Source organism: Carcharodon carcharias, chromosome 37 (genome assembly GCF_017639515.1).
Source record: "Carcharodon carcharias isolate sCarCar2 chromosome 37, sCarCar2.pri, whole genome shotgun sequence".
In the NCBI taxonomy this organism is placed as follows: Eukaryota; Metazoa; Chordata; class Chondrichthyes; order Lamniformes; family Lamnidae; genus Carcharodon; species Carcharodon carcharias.
In genome coordinates, this window is record NC_054503.1 from 7,313,847 (window position 1) to 7,332,583 (window position 18,737).

The 18,737-nt window shown below is 44.4% G+C and overlaps 1 protein-coding gene across 2 annotated transcripts in view; it reads right to left on the reverse strand.

Moving 5' to 3' along the window:
• frmd8 (FERM domain containing 8) overlaps positions 1 to 18,737 on the reverse strand; it is a 38,063-nt gene that overhangs the window by 12,644 nt on the left and 6,682 nt on the right. For both annotated transcript variants that reach the window (XM_041179931.1, XM_041179930.1), the window contains exons 2-9: positions 18,050 to 18,131; positions 16,943 to 17,110; positions 11,797 to 11,898; positions 10,903 to 10,961; positions 7,379 to 7,545; positions 4,986 to 5,204; positions 2,745 to 2,868; positions 1,517 to 1,666 (exon numbers count right to left, since the gene is read on the reverse strand). In XM_041179931.1, coding sequence (XP_041035865.1) covers positions 1,517 to 1,666; positions 2,745 to 2,868; positions 4,986 to 5,204; positions 7,379 to 7,545; positions 10,903 to 10,961; positions 11,797 to 11,898; positions 16,943 to 17,110; positions 18,050 to 18,131 — 1,071 coding nt within the window. The remainder of the gene's footprint in view (positions 1 to 1,516; positions 1,667 to 2,744; positions 2,869 to 4,985; positions 5,205 to 7,378; positions 7,546 to 10,902; positions 10,962 to 11,796; positions 11,899 to 16,942; positions 17,111 to 18,049; positions 18,132 to 18,737) is intronic.

An 18,737-nucleotide genomic window follows, 5' to 3' on the forward strand; every position in this document is an offset into this window, starting at 1 on the left:
CAATTCCCCAGACACACACTCTATAGGTCCAACGCTCGCTTTGTTAGCTCTTTTCTTATTTAAATATCTATAGAAACTCTTACTATCCATTTTTATATTATTAGCTAGCTTGCTCTCATGCTCTAATTTATCCCTCCTTATTAATCTTTTTGTCATTCTTTGCTGTTCTTTATATTCTTTCCAATCTTCTGGCCTGACCCCCCATTTTTGCACAATTATGTGCTTTTTCTTTAAGTTTGATACTGTCTTTAACTTTTTTAGTTAACCACAATGGTGGGCTCACCCCTTGGAATTTTTTTCCCTTGGAATGTATATATTCTGTGTATTCTGAAATATCCCTTTAAATGTCTCCCACTCAACCTCTATTGACATATCCCTTAGCCTCATTTGCCAGTTCACTTTAGCTAGCTCTGCTTTCATGCCCTCATAATTGCCCTTATTTAAGTTTAAAATACTAGTCTTGGATGCACTCATTTCTCCCTCAAAACGAGTGTAAAATTCAATCATATTATGATCGCCGCTACCTGGGAGTGCCTTCACTAGGTTATCAATTAATCCCATCTTGTTGCTCAATACCAGGTCTAGTATAGCCTGCTCTCTAGTTGGCTCCAGAACATGCTGCTCTAAGAAAGTATCCTGAAAACGTTCTGAACTCCACATCTACGTTACCTTTGCCCATGTGATTTTTCCAGTCCGTATGTAGATTAAAATCTCCCATGATTATTGCTGTATCTTTCTGGCAAGCTCCCATTATCTCTTCTTTTACACTCAGTACTACTGTGTAGTTACAATTAGGGGGACTGTATAACAGTCCCAGAAGTGACTCCTCGCCTTTATCATTCCTCATTTCAACCCAAACCGCTTCTATATCCTGGTTTCCTGAACTTAAATCATCGCTCTCTAATATGCTAATACACGGTTAGACAGAGTAGGGAAAAAAAAAGAGGTAATGGGGGCTCTACTGATCATATTACGATCACTGCTGGAAATCTGAACCGGAAACAGAAAATAATGCAAACACACAGCAGGTAGGGAGCAGGACAGACGGGTTGTCTCAGAAGGAGACAGAATCATCAGGTTCAAAAGCCAGACAGATGGTGAGCGGGGAGTGTGTAGGGGTCAGAAAGCAATGCTTAAATATATAGAAAAGTAAATTATTTTTACTCTCATCTGGTTGCAGAATCCAACTGGTGTGGGAGATGTAATTATTTCAATTCTGCCTCTATCAACATTTTTGGGTTTTGGCCCCCAAGAGAACTGAACTAAGCTCCTTGTACGTTATCCTCAACGCAGGGACTTTATACGGAACACTCAGCTCAGAAACAGTCCATTCAGTCCAGTGTTTATGCTCCACACTAGTCTCTTCCCACCCCCTCCATATCAAACCTCATAAACATATCCTTCTATTCTTTTCTCCCCTCATGTTTATCCAGCTTCCCCCTTAGGTGCACGTTTGCCTCAACTACTCCTTGTGGTAGCAAATTCCAAACTGACAATGGGGTCATCTCCTCGGTACCTGCTTGGAGTAGATCTTCAAAAGCTTGTTCACGACAGCACCTCCCTCCTCTCCATCAAATTCCAGCCACAAGATGTCATCGGTGTCCTCTTCCTCCGAGGATGTGTACTCCCACGATAGCTCGTGAAAACACAGAGTCAAGAGCACGCACTGAAAGAATGGAAGTGAAGACTTGGTAGCAATTGCACTCTGAATGGTGATAAGTATGAATTAACTCTTACACTTGTATTAACCTTAGGACCACTCCAGAAAGTATCCCCCCTCAATTTTCTTTCCTCATCCGAAGGCACCAATTTTCACTGGCCACAGTTCCATTAACACCAGATTGCCTCCACTAACCACTGTGCAAACAGAAACCTGGATAGTGAGTGCCGGAACAACATTTGGCTGAAGCACAGCCAAGCATTTCTAACCACGCATCCATACTTCGGCAGAGGTCACTGAATACAGGTCCGAAGCACAATTTACGACCGTGTTCCACCCGCTGCCTGTAGGCTGTGGGTGCCGAATTGGTCAGTAGCATTCAACTGCTGCTCCAACTATGAACCAACTCAGCAAACATAACAGCATCAAACCAAGGACCTTTGTGGTTTGCACAGCTTTACACAGGGCAACGTCACCCACCGCTGGGCCAAAAAATATAGTGCGCTTGAGAAATTTTAACGTAAGTGGGGCCTGGGTGTGAGCTGCCGCTTTAACATATTTTACTGTGTCCCACCATATGACCTGTCCAGTTTTACTATCAGCCTCTTATTAGGCAACGGGTTACACCAAAAATTATATCCTCTCCCATAGGGTTGGCAGGGGAGGGATGGGTAAAGGTCCTCTACACTGTCCCCATCAAACACTCCCAGGACAGGTACAGCACGGGGTTAGATTCAGAGTAAGGCTCCTCTACACTGTCCCCATCAAACACTCTCAGGGCCATATACAGCACCATCTAGCTAGTATAAAACACATTCGACACTTTTCCAGAACCATGCCTCAATTCCAACCTCTCAACAGTACTGGCAGTGCAACAACGCAGGATTTGAATTTCTCACACTGCCTATGTTCTTGTTGACAAAGAGTGATTACCTAATTGTTATAAGGGACATGTGCCCAAGGTGGATTTGATCACCTGACACTGAGACAAATGAAGTAACATCTGAAGTAACACCATACACCCATTTTGTTCTCCAAACAGCAGAACGACAATTAAAACTGCTCAAATAACATTAAACATTACCTTCTCCTTACTGTCCATGACGGACACGCCATCCAGGCTGATCGCTATGGTTACCATCTTCCGCCCATTCCGGTGCAGAAAGCTCTGCACGGGTTTGTCAATCTCCCCTGTGAACAGTGCAGAGCTGAAACCACAAGAGGCAAAGAGCGTGAAGATTTACAAGGGCGATACCAGAGCTGAGAACACTCAACAATCAGGCAAGATTGCAGGTTGGGATTCTTTTCTCTATAAAAAGAAGGCAGACGGGTGACCATTAAAAACTGACGACAGGGTTTGACAAAGCAGACATAGAGACATTTACACAGTGGCAGAATCCAAAAGTAGGGGCATGAAATAAGGTTTTCACTAATAAGTCAATTGGGAGGTTCCTGAATGTCCTGACTCTGACTTGAAGGCAATGTCTCCTTGTCCTGCTGAATAAAGTTTCTCCCCACCATATCAATTCCTTGAAACAAACCTCAAATCAAATCAGCTCTTAAACCTTCACATTCCAGAGGTTACAAACCTGGTTTATGTAATCTCTTCTCCTGGGGGAATTGAAAGGCTGTCCTGGCAGCTTTCCTAATCTTGCCACAGACTGAGCTGTGGGCAGAAGCTTCCGTCCCATTATTCCACAACACAACACGGTGGAGTTTCTGGCAAAGGACTCCCTACAAGGACCTGCGCAGCACAGTGACCCTTAACAAAAGGCTAGCGATGCTAGTTCAGATTCAAATGAGTTTAGTTTAGGGGACATAGTTTAAAAATAAGGTGTCTCTCGTTTAAGACGGAGAGAGAAGTAATTTTTTGCTCTCAGAGGGTCGTGAATCTTTGAAACATTCTTCCCCAGAGAGCGGTGGAGGCAGGGTCAGTGAATATTTTTAAGGCACAGGTGATTAAATGAGACAAAGGTTATCGGGCGGGTGGGTAACAGAGTGTGGAGCTGAGGCCACAGTCAGATCAGCCATGATCTTTTGAGCTGCAGAGCAAGCTCGAGGGGCTGAATAGCCTATTCCTACTCCTCATTTGGTGTGTATGCTCATATGACCCTTAAGGAAGGTAAAACTAAAAATGTAAGAAAGAAAGTCCAACAATCCAAGGTGAGTAGGCCAGGATTTTACTCAACTTTCCTCATGATCTCCTCAATAAATGACAGGAGGCAGAACTTTTTCCTCGAGGTGAAATGGGTGGGTACACACAGTAAAATGCCATAGGGGGCTGCTCAGGGTACTGGGTGAACTCGATCTGTGCCTTTGCCAATCACTGGCTTTCTGTTACATCCTTTAGTGACTGCTCTCAAGAGCGTTCATGGACTGTGGAAGCAATAGGATTGACAGATTGCTCAAAGTTCACAACCCTTCAACAACTGTGCCAATTTCCTTGCTGTTTTCTTCCCTGTTGTGTCCTGTGTACGTGCAAACGTATATATGCACGCACACACAACATTCTGCGTCACCATGATACATAACTTTCTGCACACACTGCACTACACTAAGATGAGATGGCAACATCAGCAACTTTAGCGCAAGCTCATTTTTCAAATGAGGAAAGATTCTCTGCCTTTTTCCTATTGAAGGTGCTGCAGCTACAGAGTCTCCAACTGCCAGGAGTGGGGCAAATCCTTAAAAGGTCAACAGTCTTCCTTTGCAAGGTGAGACAGTGAAGGTTGGCAGGCCAATCCTCCAAATTCAAGGAATTACACATATTGTCTGTGCAACCTGTTCCGACTGATTCCTGGGATGGCGGGACTGACATATGAGGAGAGATTGAATCGATTAGGATTATATTCGCTGGAGCTCAGAAAAACAAGGGGGGACTCTTATAGAAACCTATAAAATTCTAACAGGACCAGACAGGGTAGAAGCAGCAAGGATGTTCCCGATGGCAGGGGAGTCCAGAACCAGTGGTCACAGTCTGAGGATATGGGGTAGATCATTTAGGACTGAGATGAGGAGAAATTTCTTCACCGAGAGAGTGGTGAGCCTGTGGAATTCGTTACCACAGAAAGTAGTTGAGGCCAAAACATTGTATGCTTTCAAAGAGGAGTTAGATATAGCTCTTGGGGCGAAAGGGATCAAAAGGGTATGGGGAGAAAATGGGATGCAGGCTACTGAGTTGGATGATCAGCCATGATCATAATGAATGGCGGAGCAGGCTCGAAGGGCCGAATGGCCTACTCCCGCTCCTAGTTTCTATAATCAGAATTTGAAAGGATTAGGACACCACCCACTCCTCTCTCAACCACACGTCCCCATACCTTACCCATAGTACAGCAGCAGATGACACTTTTCCAAATAAGCCCGGTAGTGTAGCTTCAGTGCCTCTGACTCCTCACGTGCTGCATCATCCACCAGCTGCCTGAAGCACTCCAGGAGCCCCTCTTCATAGCCGTGCTGCTTAGCTCCACGGGGCCGGAACGCTGCCAGGAACCCACCATGCTTTTTGCACAGATGAGTGGGAAGGAACGAGTCAAGTTTCTCCCTAAAAATATTTCACACAACAGGTTAACCCAAGCTTTTTGGGGCAGGGGGGTGTGTGCAAACTCGGTTAATGGTTCAGTCAGCAATGCAACATTAGTTAATGGACAAAAAGCTTCACCAATACCAGCAGGGAGTTTCACTCAAGCAGAACATGTAGTTGGTCAATTTACCCTACAGTATCTTGTGCTGAAACATCTGAGCTCTCTACACAGGGAGTGGAGTTGATAATGAAGGAATAATGTAAGTACACTTCCAAGTGTGGTACTGAACTATAGAGTGCAGCAAGTTCCCAGGACAGTTCACTGAACTGGGCTGATCCCAGCCAGTGCAGCAGTTGAGATGCTACAAATGGCCTCAGAAGTCAGCCTAGATTTCTGTTCTCGCGCAATATGCAGAGAGAATCCATCACCTAAACACTCCTCCCACCCCAAATCCCTTATCCCACAAGCATCAAATCCAATTGTAGTATCTGCTAGGATCCACAAACTCAACACAGGACAGGACTGAAGCTCAGTGTAAGCAAGAAGCCCATTTCGAGGTATAGCCCTGTTGTGTGTGGAGTTTTCTCCTCCCAGCCATTGCTGCAATTGGCCGAGGGTTGTCCACTGCTTCAGTGTTGTCTCCACGTTCAACATCAACTGCTCAGTGCAGGGCCTCCAAATATAGCAGGTTACAGTGGAGGAAGACCAATATCAGGTAGTAATCAGCAGCAGCAGAACATAACCCATGGTTCAAACATGACCTTCTCATTCAATTTGTCCTTAGATGAAAGAGTGGGCTAGGCCCAAATTGTTAGATGCTCTCATCTGGCCCCAGAAGGAGCCAAATGCATCCAGAGAAGCTTTCACAGTCATTGAATCCTGACTGGTGACACACAGAGTGTACAACAGCACCAGACAGCTGAAGCTTCACTCCTGAGGCAGTTCTGCTGTACAGTGTGGTGACATCAATAAAAAAAAAAGGAAGAGGATGAATGGTTATACTCGGGGGAAGACGGTAGCGTAGTGATAATGTCACTGGATTAGTAATCCAGAGGCCCAGGTTAGTGCTCTGACAACATGGCAGCTGGAGGAATATGAATTCAAGTAATAAATCTGGAATATAAAGTTACTCCCAGTAACGGTGACCATGAAACTATCATCGATTGTCATAAAAACCCACCTGGTTCACTAATGCCCTTTAAGGAATCTGCCATCCTTACCCAGTCTGGGCCACGTGACCCCAGGCCCACAGCAATGTGGTTAACTCTTAACTGCTCTCTGAAATGGCCGAGCAAGCCCCTCAGTTCAAGGGCAATTAGGGTTGGGCAACAGATTGCTGGCCTTGCCAATAACACCCACATCCCATGAAAGAAAGAAGAAAAATGGCTGAGTTCAGAGAGACTGTCCCTTCCTATTAGAACAAAATCAAGAGGAGGTCTTTGAAACGATGAGTGGCTTTGATGAAACGAATGGGGAAAAAAATTTCACTGCTCAGTGGGTTTGTAACTCAAGGACATACAGCGATCGCAACCTCTTTCTTTAATCGTCAGGCAATAAGAACTTTTTTTTAAAAAAAAACGCAAGGCTGTTGGGACATGGAATTCACAGCAGCTTTTAAAAGGGAGAGAATAATTATCTGAAAATGAAACATTTAGAAGGGGATAGGAGAAAGCAATGATCAAACTTTCAATTAAATATAACATCATTCACCAGCTCAGGGCATCTTACAGCCACTGGAGTACTTTTTTAGAAATCTATTCACTGTAATGTAGGAAACACGGCACCCAATGCGTGTACAGCAAGATATTTCAAACAGCAATTAACCAGGTGACTTTAAAAAGATGTAAGGTGCTGATAGGAGAACGATGTGAAGTGGATAGCTCGTAGCCAGCACAGGCATGATGGGCCAAATAGCCTCTTCCTGTGGTGTAAAATTCACTAATCTTTTCCTGATGCAAGCATGCACAGTGTGCTGGCACAGTGTCTTTGATGCAATAATTTTTCTTTAATGTTTCCCCTCCCACTGCAATTTAAAGGAAAGCACGCTGGCAATCGTAATGACATTGGCTTTCGTTCATTAAGCATCGGCCATTCAATGGCAAGTTTAGCCCCCACCACTTCAAATGCTTCCATTTTGGTCAGACAGGATCTGTCTATGTTTCGCCCACTGCCTTGGCATCGATATTACCCTCACCTGATGAAAGCCGGGCTGTGCTGATCCTGATCAAAGGCGCCGAGCTCAATTCGACAAGCGAGGGCGCCCAGTCTGAGGCAATCCTCCATGTCGTAAGGGTAGCGGCCTTCCAGGATATTAAATTTGGCCTCTTCGTACAACAATCGGAGGATGCCCTCATCCTCGATCTGAAATAAATCAAAACAAATAAAAGTTCACCACTCAATCTGTTTTAAATCAGGAAAACGTTAGTGGAGGAGAAAAAGGGAACATTTTTAAAATGCAGAACATTGCTTATTATCCACAGAATTTTTCACAATCATATTAACACTTAGTATTGAAGCCAACATGGCTTACCCAAAAGTCAAAAGTGTAAATGGCCTTCAGCCAGTACAAAGTAAAAAAGATTATTGCTCTCTTAGAGAGTGTAATATTCATGGCCATCTCCCGAGATACATTCTATTCTTGATCTTAATTTTGCTCGTCTCCAGTGTCGAATGTGAAGAGCCAAATGTTTAAACAAAGAGTCCAACCTCAGGAAAATTATTCCCTATGTTCATCTTACAGGAGCAGGTGGTCTTAAGCTAGTGGTATACTCAGAGGAAAATGGGAACAGCAGTAGGCCATTCAGCCCATTGAGCCTGCTCCGCCATTCAATTTGATCATGGCTGATCATCTACCCTAACACCACTTTCCTGCGCTATCTCCATAATCCCTTGATGTCACTGGTCTCCAGGAATCTACTGATTTCTGCTTTGAACATGCTCAATGACTGAGCCTCCACAGCCCTCTGGGTAGAGAATTCCAAAGATTCGCCACCCTCTGAATGAAGAAATTCCTCCTCATTTCAGGCCTGCCTCTTATCCTGAGATTATGTCCCCTGGTTTTAGACTCAACAGCCAGGGGAAACATCTTATCTACACAACTGCTACCACCTATAAGGGTAAGGGCAGCAGATAGATGGGAACACCAACACCTGGAAGTTCCTCTACAAGTCACTCATCATCCTGACTTGGAAATATATCCCTGTTCCTTCACTGTCGCGGGGTCAAAATCCTGGAACTCCCTTCCTAACAGCACTATGACTGCAGCAGTTCAAGAAGACAGCTCACCACCACCTTCTCAGAGGCAACCAAGGATGGGCAATAAATGCCGGCTGTGAATGAATAAAACAAAACATCCACCCTGTCACGCCCATAAGAATTTTGTAAGTTTCAGTGAGGTCACACCTCATTCTTCAAAACCTAGGGAATACAGACCCTCAAAACAATCCTGCGATCCCAGGGATTAATCTGGTGAACCTCTGTTGCACTCCCTCAATGGAAAGTATATCCCTCCTTAGATAAGGGACCAAAACTGTACACAAAACTCCTGGAACGGTCTCACCAAGGCTCTATACAACTGCAAGACATCTTTACTCCTGTAACTCTTTCGAGTACAAACACGCTTCCATCTGTTCCTATTCAGATGAAGTTACATTGTTTCATAGTTTGCCATTGTGAGATTTGAACTCTTGATCTTGGGGTTACAAGCCCAGTACCATAACCACTTGGCTATTTAGGCCAAGCCCCATCTTTACTCCTGTATTTAAATCCCTTTGCGATGATGGCCAACATACTATTTGCTTTCCTAATTGCTTGCTGCACCTGCCTATTAGCAACTCATGAACAAGGACACCAGGTCTCTTTGAACACCCACACTTCGTGACCCCTCACTACTTCAGAAATATTCTTTGCTTTTCCCTGCCAAAGTGAATAACTTCACACTTCTTCACGTTATATTCCATCTACCATGTTCTAGCCCATTGACTTAGCCTGTCCAAGTCCTCCTTGCAACCACCTCAATTTATGTTCCTACCCAATTTATCAGCAAATTTGGAAATATTACAATTGGTCCCCACATCTAAATCATTTATATAAATTGTGAACAGCTGTGGACCTGGCACTGATCCTTGCAGTACAGTAAAAGCCTGCCACCTTGAGAATGATCTGTTTATTCCTACTCTGCTTTCTGTTTGTTAATCAATTCTCAATCCATGTCAATATATTTCCCCCAATCCCATGAGCTCTGTTTTATTTAAAAACCTCTTGTGTGGGGCCTTCTGAAAACCAAAATACACCACCATCCACTGGTTCTCCTTTATCAATGATACAAGAAATATGTTCATAAAACTCCAAATTTGTCAGGCATGATTTCCCTTTCATAAATGCATGCAGACTCTGCCCAATTTTAGCATTCTTTTCTAAATGTCCAGTTATCACATCCTTTATAATAGATTCTAACATTTCCCTACTACTGATGTCAAGCTAACAGATCCGTAGTTCTCCATTCTCCCTTTTCCTCCCTTCTTAAATAGTGGGATTATATTTGCTACTTTCCAGTCTGCAGGAACCTTTCCAGAATCTAAAGAATTTTGAAAGATAACCACCAATGCATCTGCTATTTCTAGCCACCTCCTTTGATGAAGCTCATCTGGTCCAATCAATCTAATTAAAATTTTCAAGTACTACCTCTTTACTAATAATAATTTCTTTTAGTTCCTCAGTTTCACAAGTCCCTTGGTCACCTAGTATTTCTAGAAGATTTTCAGTATCTTTTTCTGTGAAGACAGTCACAAAGTAACTGCTTAGTTTCTCTGCCATTTCCCTGTTCTCCACTATAAATTCTCCTGTCCCCACCTGTAATAGGCCTTTGGTCCTAGCTAATCTTTTCCTTTTCACATACCTAAAGGCTGACTGTAAAAGCATCTTTATGTCCCTCACTAATTTGCATTCATATTCTCCTTTCCCTTTCTTAATCAGCCCTTTGGTCCTCCTTTACTGGGTTCAAAGTTGCTCCCAATCCTCAGGCTTACCACCTTTTCTGGCACCCTTATAAGCCACTTCCTTTGATCTAATACAGTCTTTGACTTCTTTCATTAACTGATTTAGTTCTCCCTTTAGGTGCTTGTGCCTTAGGGGAATGTATGTCTGTCATAGACCATGAGGTACTTCTTTAAGTACTAGCCATTGCATGTCAATCGTCAAATCTTAATGTATTTTCCCAATCCACCATTGCAAACTTGCCCCTCATACCTTCATAAATTCCTTTCCTCAGATTTAAGATCCTAGTTTCAGAATGGACTATATCACATTCAAACTTAATGCAAAATTCTCTCATACTTTAGTCACTATTTCCCAAAGGCTCCTTTACAGCAAGGTTATTAATTAGCCCTTTCTCATTACACAATGCTAATCCAAAATAACCCGATCCCTAATTGGCTCAACGTATTGGTCCAGAAACCCATCTCATACACACTCAAGGAATTCTTCCTCCAGAGCATTAGTGTTGAGTTGGTTAACCCAATCATACAGTGCTACAGGTTCCAAATAGGTTGGATAACTTGCACTAAAGGTGACCAACAGAAGGAAGAAGGTGCTATGAATTACACAAGCTCACACACACTTAAAAACTATTAAGAGTTCCTGACCGAACACCAGTTCATGTGGCATTGCAATCGTGAATGAGACTATGAAATCACAGCAACTAGATGTGTCAGAACCCACCTGTAACTCCTTGCCTTTGGGAAAGAAGACATTCTTCCGAAATTGCAACGACGGTTCATCTGTCAGAGATAGGAGATATTGTTAGGATAGAAATTGAACCAGCGACGGACATAGTCACAGCATTTTCAATTCACCCAGGTGGACATTTTTCATGTATGAGGTGAGATCTAGCCTTTTGAACCATGGGAGGCAGGTCAGGGGGAGCTCATAGCTGAGCCTGAGGCTGTCCTCAGCCAATATCCACACACCCAGTAAAAGGGGGGGTGGTGTAAGCAGTGTGGGGTTGAGGGTCACCTTCCAGCCATGTACCTTCATTGGTGCCTCCCCCTCTGAGCACAAGGGTGCCAATATCAACTGCAGTGCCTCCCAGCCTGAATTCAGTTAGTGCTGCTTAGGCCACAGAACAAATCAGGCACTTGCCATGTCTTTCAGCCGGACATCTATCAGAGTGCAACATTAACTGGGGAAAAATGATATCTTTACTCTTCTGTTTCAATCAATCATTCACACACTTCGAATAAAATTATCAAGTACTGCTTCAATGAGGTTTTATTTACTTTAGCAGGGTTCCCCTTTCCCCACTCAGTCTCTATTCTCGGCTATGCTGAAATTGGTCTCAGTATCCTTGAGCTAAGGAAAGTAGATTGGGGGGAATGGAAGAAACTTGTGCATTGAGTTCTGTTGTAAGTGGAGGCGTTTGGACTCTGGTCAGGATCTGAGCGGCGGTACCCTCCAGGATTAGCAAAGCACACTATATATAAAAATGGGCTGAGGAGACGATGGATTCTGGAGAGAGATGGAAGTGGAGAATACAGTGAGCTGTAAAGGTCAACGCTCTTTGCCCACGGCACCCTCAAATTTCTCACCAAAGCTGTCAACCGGTGCAGCACTTACCGTGAACAATGTCATCAACAGGGCACTTGGTGAAGCGGTATAGGAGATCTGGCCACTGCCGGCAGAGCTTGTATGGAAGGTGCTTAGGTTTTAGCTGCAGCTCTATGAATAGGCAAAAAAGTGTCAGATAGGGGAATGTTACATGGAGGACCATGAACAGAGAACAGTTAAGCATTCTGCTCTAAGTATGTCCTATACCCACCCTCCCAGCCTCAAACTACTCCTCCCTTTATTTAGTATCTCCCAGAGTCACTTACAAATGGATTGAGGTGTCAGAACCCTTCAACCCAATTAATGGAAAAATATAATCTTCACAATCACGGGAAAATGAGATCTCCTGTTACAGCTGGAGGGCCAGAGCAATGTCTTGTTGTTGCCTGTCTCACGATGATTTCTAAAGAAAGGGACACAAATAGCCATTGTGCACAGCTAAATCCGTGGTATTTAAGTGCCTGTGGGTGTAGTCATTTGGACACTGAAATCATGAGGGTGCATTATTTTATGTGAGACTTGTTCACAACCAAGAAATTCACTGTGGAACATATTTATACACAGATCAGGCTCGAGAGGAGCCTTCCTTTCACTTGTTTCTCTCCCCCTTGCCCTGGAATAATACTTCCATTTACATCTCACATTTCATATGACTCAGTGCTTCAGACAATGAACTTTATTTTTTTATGGGACTACAGTCACCGTTACATAGGGCAGAAATTCTGTGCCAGCAACACCACAAAAACAGCAAAGCAATGAATGACTAGCTGTTGAGTTTCTTTGCTGGTGTTGACTGAGGGATTGGCTGAGGCATCAGAACTCCCTGCTCTTGAATATCCACAGGAAGACGCTCTGTTTAATGATTCATCCCAAGGATGAATCATAGAGTTAGGTCATATTTCTGGATAATTACCTGGGAGACCTTTTTTTATTCATTCATGGGATGCGGGCATCGCTGGCTAGGCCAACATTTGTTGCCCATTCCTAACTGCCCTTGAGAAGGTTGCAGTGAGCTGCCGTCTTGAACCGCTGGAGTCCATGTGGTGTAGGTACACCCACAGTGCTGTTAGGAAGGGAGTTCCAGGATTGTGACCCAGCAACAGTGAAGGAACGGCGATATATTTCCAAGTCAGGGTGGTGAGTAGCTTGGAGGGGAACTTGTGGGTGGTGTTTCCAAGTGTCTGTTGCCCTTGTCCTTCTAGATGGTAGTGGTCATACGTTTGAAAGGTGCTGTCTGAGGAGCCTTGGTGAGTTCCTGCAGTGCATCTTGTAGATGGTACACACTGCCACCATTCTGAGTCAGTGGTGGAGGGAGTGAATGTTTGTGGATGGGGTACCAATCAAACAGGCTACTTTGTCCTGAATGGTGTCAAGCTTGTTCAGTGTTGTTGGAGCTGCACTCGTCCAGGCAATTGGAGGCTCATCACACTCCCAACTTGTGCCTTGTAGATGGTGGACAGGCTTTGGGGAGTCAGGAGGCAAGTCACTCGTCGCAGGATTCCTAGCCTCTGACCTGCTCTTTTAGCCACAATATTTATATGGCTAGTCCAGTCCAGTTTCTGGTCAATGGTGAACCCCAGGATGTTGATAGTGGAGGATTTAGTGATGGTAATGTCACTGAATGTCAAGGGATGATGGTTAGATTCCATCTTGTTGGGGATAGTCATTGCCTGGCACTTGTGTGGTACAAATGTTACTTGCCACCTGGCTGCACAGCAAGGATAATAGGTGCATGGGAGTCCTTGAGGCACAAAGTACAGGTTTTTTTATCCAAGCCAAACATGTGCCATGTCCACCGCTTTGTAGCAGAAACTGTTTAATAACAGGACTGCAAGATTTTCCAATGATATCCTTTATCCCGCATGAGGTCACTCATGCTCCGCACCATCGGGCTGGACAGGGGTGTATGTTTAGAATCAAAGCATAGACAGTGGCAAGGCAATTGCAGGAGCACGAAGTAACCTACAGGAGTTTTCAAAAATATTCTGTCTCTGGCCGATCCTCAATATTAGGTTAAGGCCAATACAGAAGTGGACGCTACACTACTTTAGCCATATTCAAACTGAGCTCAGTCCACTTGCTGCCATTCCCCAGCGACCCTCAAGGAAATACACTGAGTTGCCTGTGTAAGGTGACTGAAGATGTGCCTTCTGTTGATTCTGCCTGCTGGCCTAGAGTGAATGTAGCGCTCCCTAGAACAGAGCAAGGGTCTACGTGCAGCACACTGGAACTGCAGTTTGCCAATTCTGTGCTTCCAGCTTTAACCCCAATTTTGCAAGCCAGTTGATGGGTGGGTGTTGGGGGGCAGAGAGAAGAAGAGGGTGCTGCATCCTGATCATTTCTATTTCAGGAGGCAGCACTACAAAGTAAGCAGAGAATCAAAGAGGAAAATGTTTTGAAAGAAAACAAAGACAGCAAGAATAACTAACTGCAGGAATTAACAACAATCACACTCAGCAAGGGTGTGCCTGACTAATTTCAGTAGAATGTAAACTTTGAAGGTCACAAGATAAAGGGAAGTGGAAACGGAGAGAAGCCCATGATGCCTATTTGTTAAACGGGTATTTATTTTCATCGGGTGCGACACAGACCCCTGCGCCTAGTATTGAGCTACACAGCCCTACGAAGGAACAGAGGAAATAGCAGCAGGAGTAGGCCATTTGGCCCCTCAAGCCTGCTCTGCCATTCAATTAGATCATAGCTGATCTTTCACCACACTGCCATTTTCCTGCACTATCCCCATATCCCTTGACATCTTTAAGATCTAGAAATCTATTGATCTCTGTCTCGAACAGACTCAATCACCAAGCCTTCACAGCCAGCTGGGGTAGAGAATTCCAAAGATTCACCATCTTCTCAGTGAAGAAATTCCTTCTCAACGCAGTCCTAAATGGCATGCCTCTTATTCTGAGGCTGTGTCCCTTGGTTCTAAATCCACAACAACCCCCACGCCCCCTCCGCTGCACCTTCCCCCCACCTCCCCCCGCCCATATCAGCAGCATGGACACACAGATCAGGTATAGATCCCTCCACACTCTCCCAATAACACAACTTCAATCCCAACCTCAGAAAAATGGTCTTTCCTTCAATCACACAATTTCCTGTTTCCTCGCCCTATGGTGCCCGAGTGAGATCATCAACCTAGTACCAAATTGGTGGCTGTATTAAGAACTGGATTGAAACAACTTGCATTTATATAGCACCTTTAACATAATAAAATGTCCAAGGACCTTGACAGGAATGTCACCCAGTCATATTAGGATACATTAGAACAGGCAACCAAAGTTTTGGTCAAAGAGGAAGGTTTTAAGGAGCATCTTAAAGGAGGAGAGAAAGAGATAGAGAAGTTTATGGAGGAAATTCCAGAGCCTGGGGTCCAGGCAGCTGGAACTATGGCTGAATGCTGGGATGATTATAACCACGGGTCTCAAGAGGCTAGATCACAAGAAATAGAAGGAATACCACCCACCAAGTCTGCTCTACTATTCAATATGGCCATGCCTGATCCATTTTCCCACCCACTCCCCATATTGTTAATTCCCCCGAGAGACCAAAACTCTGTCTATCCCAGCCTTAAGCATATTCAACGATGGTGCATCCACAACTCTCTGGGGGTAGAGAATTCCAAAGATTCACAACCCATTGAGTAAAGAAATTTCTCCTCTCAGTCCTAAAGGATCGCCCCCTTATCCTGAGACTGTACTTTAGATTTCCCAACCAACAGTAACAATCTCTCAGCGTCTACCCTATCAAACACCTTCAGAATCTTGTATGTTTCAATGAGATCGCCTCTCATTCTTCTAAATTCTGGAGAAAATAGGCCCAATTTACTCAGCCTTTCATCATAGGGCAACTCCCCCAACCCAGGGACCAATTTAGTGAACCTTTGCTGTACCAGCTCCAGTGCAAGTATATCCTTTCTTAAATGTGAAGACCAAAACTGTACACAGTACCCTAGATGTGGTCTCACCAAAACCCTTCACAATTAAGAACATAGAATCATAGGAGCATAGGCCATTTGGCCCCTCAAGCCTGCTCTGTTATTTAACTAGATCATGGCTGATCTTCTGCCTCAATGGCATCTTCCCACACTATCCCCATATCCCTTAATGTCACTGATAGCGAGAAATCTATCGACCTCTGCTTCAAACATACTCAAGGACTGAGCCTCCACAGCTCTCTGGGGTCGAGAATTCCAAACATTTACCACCCTCTGATGACAAAATTCCTCCTCATCTCTGTTCTAAATGGCCAACCTTTTATTCTGAGACTGTGCCCCCTGGTTCTAGACTCACCAGCCAGGGGAAACATTCTTCCTGCATCTATCCTGTCAAGCCCTGTAAGAATTTTGTATACTTTAATGAGATCACCTCTCATTCTCCTAAACTCTAGAGGATACAAGTCCAATTTCCTCAATCTTTCCACAATTGTAGCAGGACTTATTTATTCCTGTCCTCCCCTTGCAATAAAGGCCAACATGCCATTTGCCTTCCAAAATTGAAGCAGTGTAGAAATCTTTCAGAGTTGTAGGGCTGGAGCAGGTTGCAGGGATAGGAGCAGTGAGGCCATGGAGGTATTTGAAAACGAGGATGAGAATTTTAAAAATTGAGGTATTTCCATATTGGGAGCCAATGTAGATCAGCAAGTAGGACACAATGGGTGAATGGAACTTGGTGCAGGCTGGATTTGGGCAGCAGTTTTGACTGAGCTCAAGTTTATCGAGCGTGAAAGATGGAAGGATGGTCAGGAGAGTATTGAAGTATTCAAGTCGAAGGGTATGAATGAGCATTTCAGCAGCAGATGAGCTGAGGCAGGGGCAGAGTTGGACGATGGCTTGGAGGCGGAAGTGGGCGATCTTGTCGATGGAGTATATATCTGGTTGGAAGACCATCGCAGGATCAAAGAATGCCTAAAATCTTATTTCGTCCAGCCTGCAGACATCCTTCACACCGCTCAGGCTGAACTCGAAGCCAGGCCACCAAGCTGAAAGCCCAGTGTCTAACCCACTGCAACGAGGAATTTCACACTAAAGCATTTCCCCAATCATGCTGTTAAAATCCTCTCCAACACCTTTTATGGCAAATGAATTTATTTACAGACAAATGGAGACGCACCCTCCCCAATCTACAGGGCCTACAGCGACGCACAGACTCACCTAGGAATGGCGAAATGAGCCACAACGAGAATATCTCTTGAGCCTGATCAGGCAACTGGAGCGCTTCCCGAACAGTCCTGGCGAGCTCTCCTGCTGTGAGGGCCGTCAGACTATCCACAGAGATCTGAATAACTGAGTTATTCACCAGGTAAACCAGTACCTCTGAGTCTGGGGGGGCGGGGAAAAAAAGAAAAACAGGAGTCAGAAAAATATTAATTAACTGAAGAACAGATTCATTTTGGCGATAAACAATCATCACACTTAAAATGTGAGGCAGGAATTTGGACTGAGAATCTTAAACGTGCACATACCTGCACAAGAGGCAAATCTTCTGATTATTTTTTACCTTGTTGCTAATAAAGCTATTGTTATGGAACAGATGACATACGGAACACCCCACGCTGTTGTCCCATTTATTCTATCTTACCTGTCTTATTTAAAATGAACTGATATTTGATTTACAACAGCCAGTTTTCTTTTAAGTGACAAGATTAACACAACAGCCTAGCTGGGGCAGCAGAGATATTGTGAGACTGTTTGCTTTCTCCAGCTCTTCCGACAGTATTGACCCCTGCCAGGCTCTGTGCCAGCACCTTAGATCAGTGACTATTTTTCACGCATTCAAGGATGGCAGGCTATTCAACTGTGGAATGGCAACACAGCCAAGCTTAATAGGAGCATAGGACAAGTAGGCTAGTCAACCCCTCAAGCCCACTCTGCTATGTAACTCAATCATAGCTGATCTTTAACCTCAATGCCACCTTCCCACATTATCGCCGTATCTCCAAACATCATCGGTGTCCGCGTCTGATCCAGCCCCCTCTCACTCTTTCAGTCACTGGATAACAGAAGGGAGTCAAAAAACTGGGTAGATATTCATCTCCCTTGCTGACTGACATGCAAAGCAATAGTGGTGGCTAACAGCCTGGTCTTGGATGAAGCCAGACTGGAGAGTGAAGCATGCATGTGCCAACACCTGTATGTCAGACTCAGTCTGACTTAACCAACTGAGACATTACTTTAAAAAAAAAGGCCCTTTCCCATATTCTGGCACAGCACACCATCCAGCAGAAACTGGTTTCAAGACAAGCATGCAAGGAAACTCACGTCTAGCCACAGACGAGGACACACTCCCCCGCTGGGAACCTCCAGACACTTCCAGCACATTTCTCGGCTCACTTGGATCCATCTGGATGAAAAAGAAAGCTACTGTCAGAAACATGCCTGCATCAGAATAAGAGTTTCAATCCCTCCAGTTACTGTAGGAAGTTAATGGCTTTAGATTCCTCATACACAGAGCAAATATAAACTTGTTTATTTCAATAACACAATGCAATTAATTATACAGCCCAGAAGATAACTCCCTGCATCTGTAGCTCCCAGACTTACTGCTCCATGTTTCTCTGAACAGTGCCTGGCTATAAGAAACTGGTCTTTATTTGGGCTCCAGGGAGTAAAATAAGTTTTAACAGAACAGCCACTCCTCCCTTCTTCCTGCAGGGACACTCTAGGTCCCCATCTGCCAACTGTCCAGGCAAAAATAAACCAAAAGCACAGACCCTTGTCTGCCGTGCAATGTTCCCAAGAGTGGCTTGCAAGTGAGACAGAAAGGTAGCAACAGTACATTAGAGTGGAGACTTAGGTGGGGGTGGGTGTTTGCAACATGAATGTTTTAAACAGACCAAAGCCCAATCCTCCTGGGGAGATCAAGAGGGCTCATATGCCTGTTCCAGTCAATTCAGGTGAACGAGAGAGATCATATGACACTGCTGGAGGGCAACCAGGAAGTTCTATC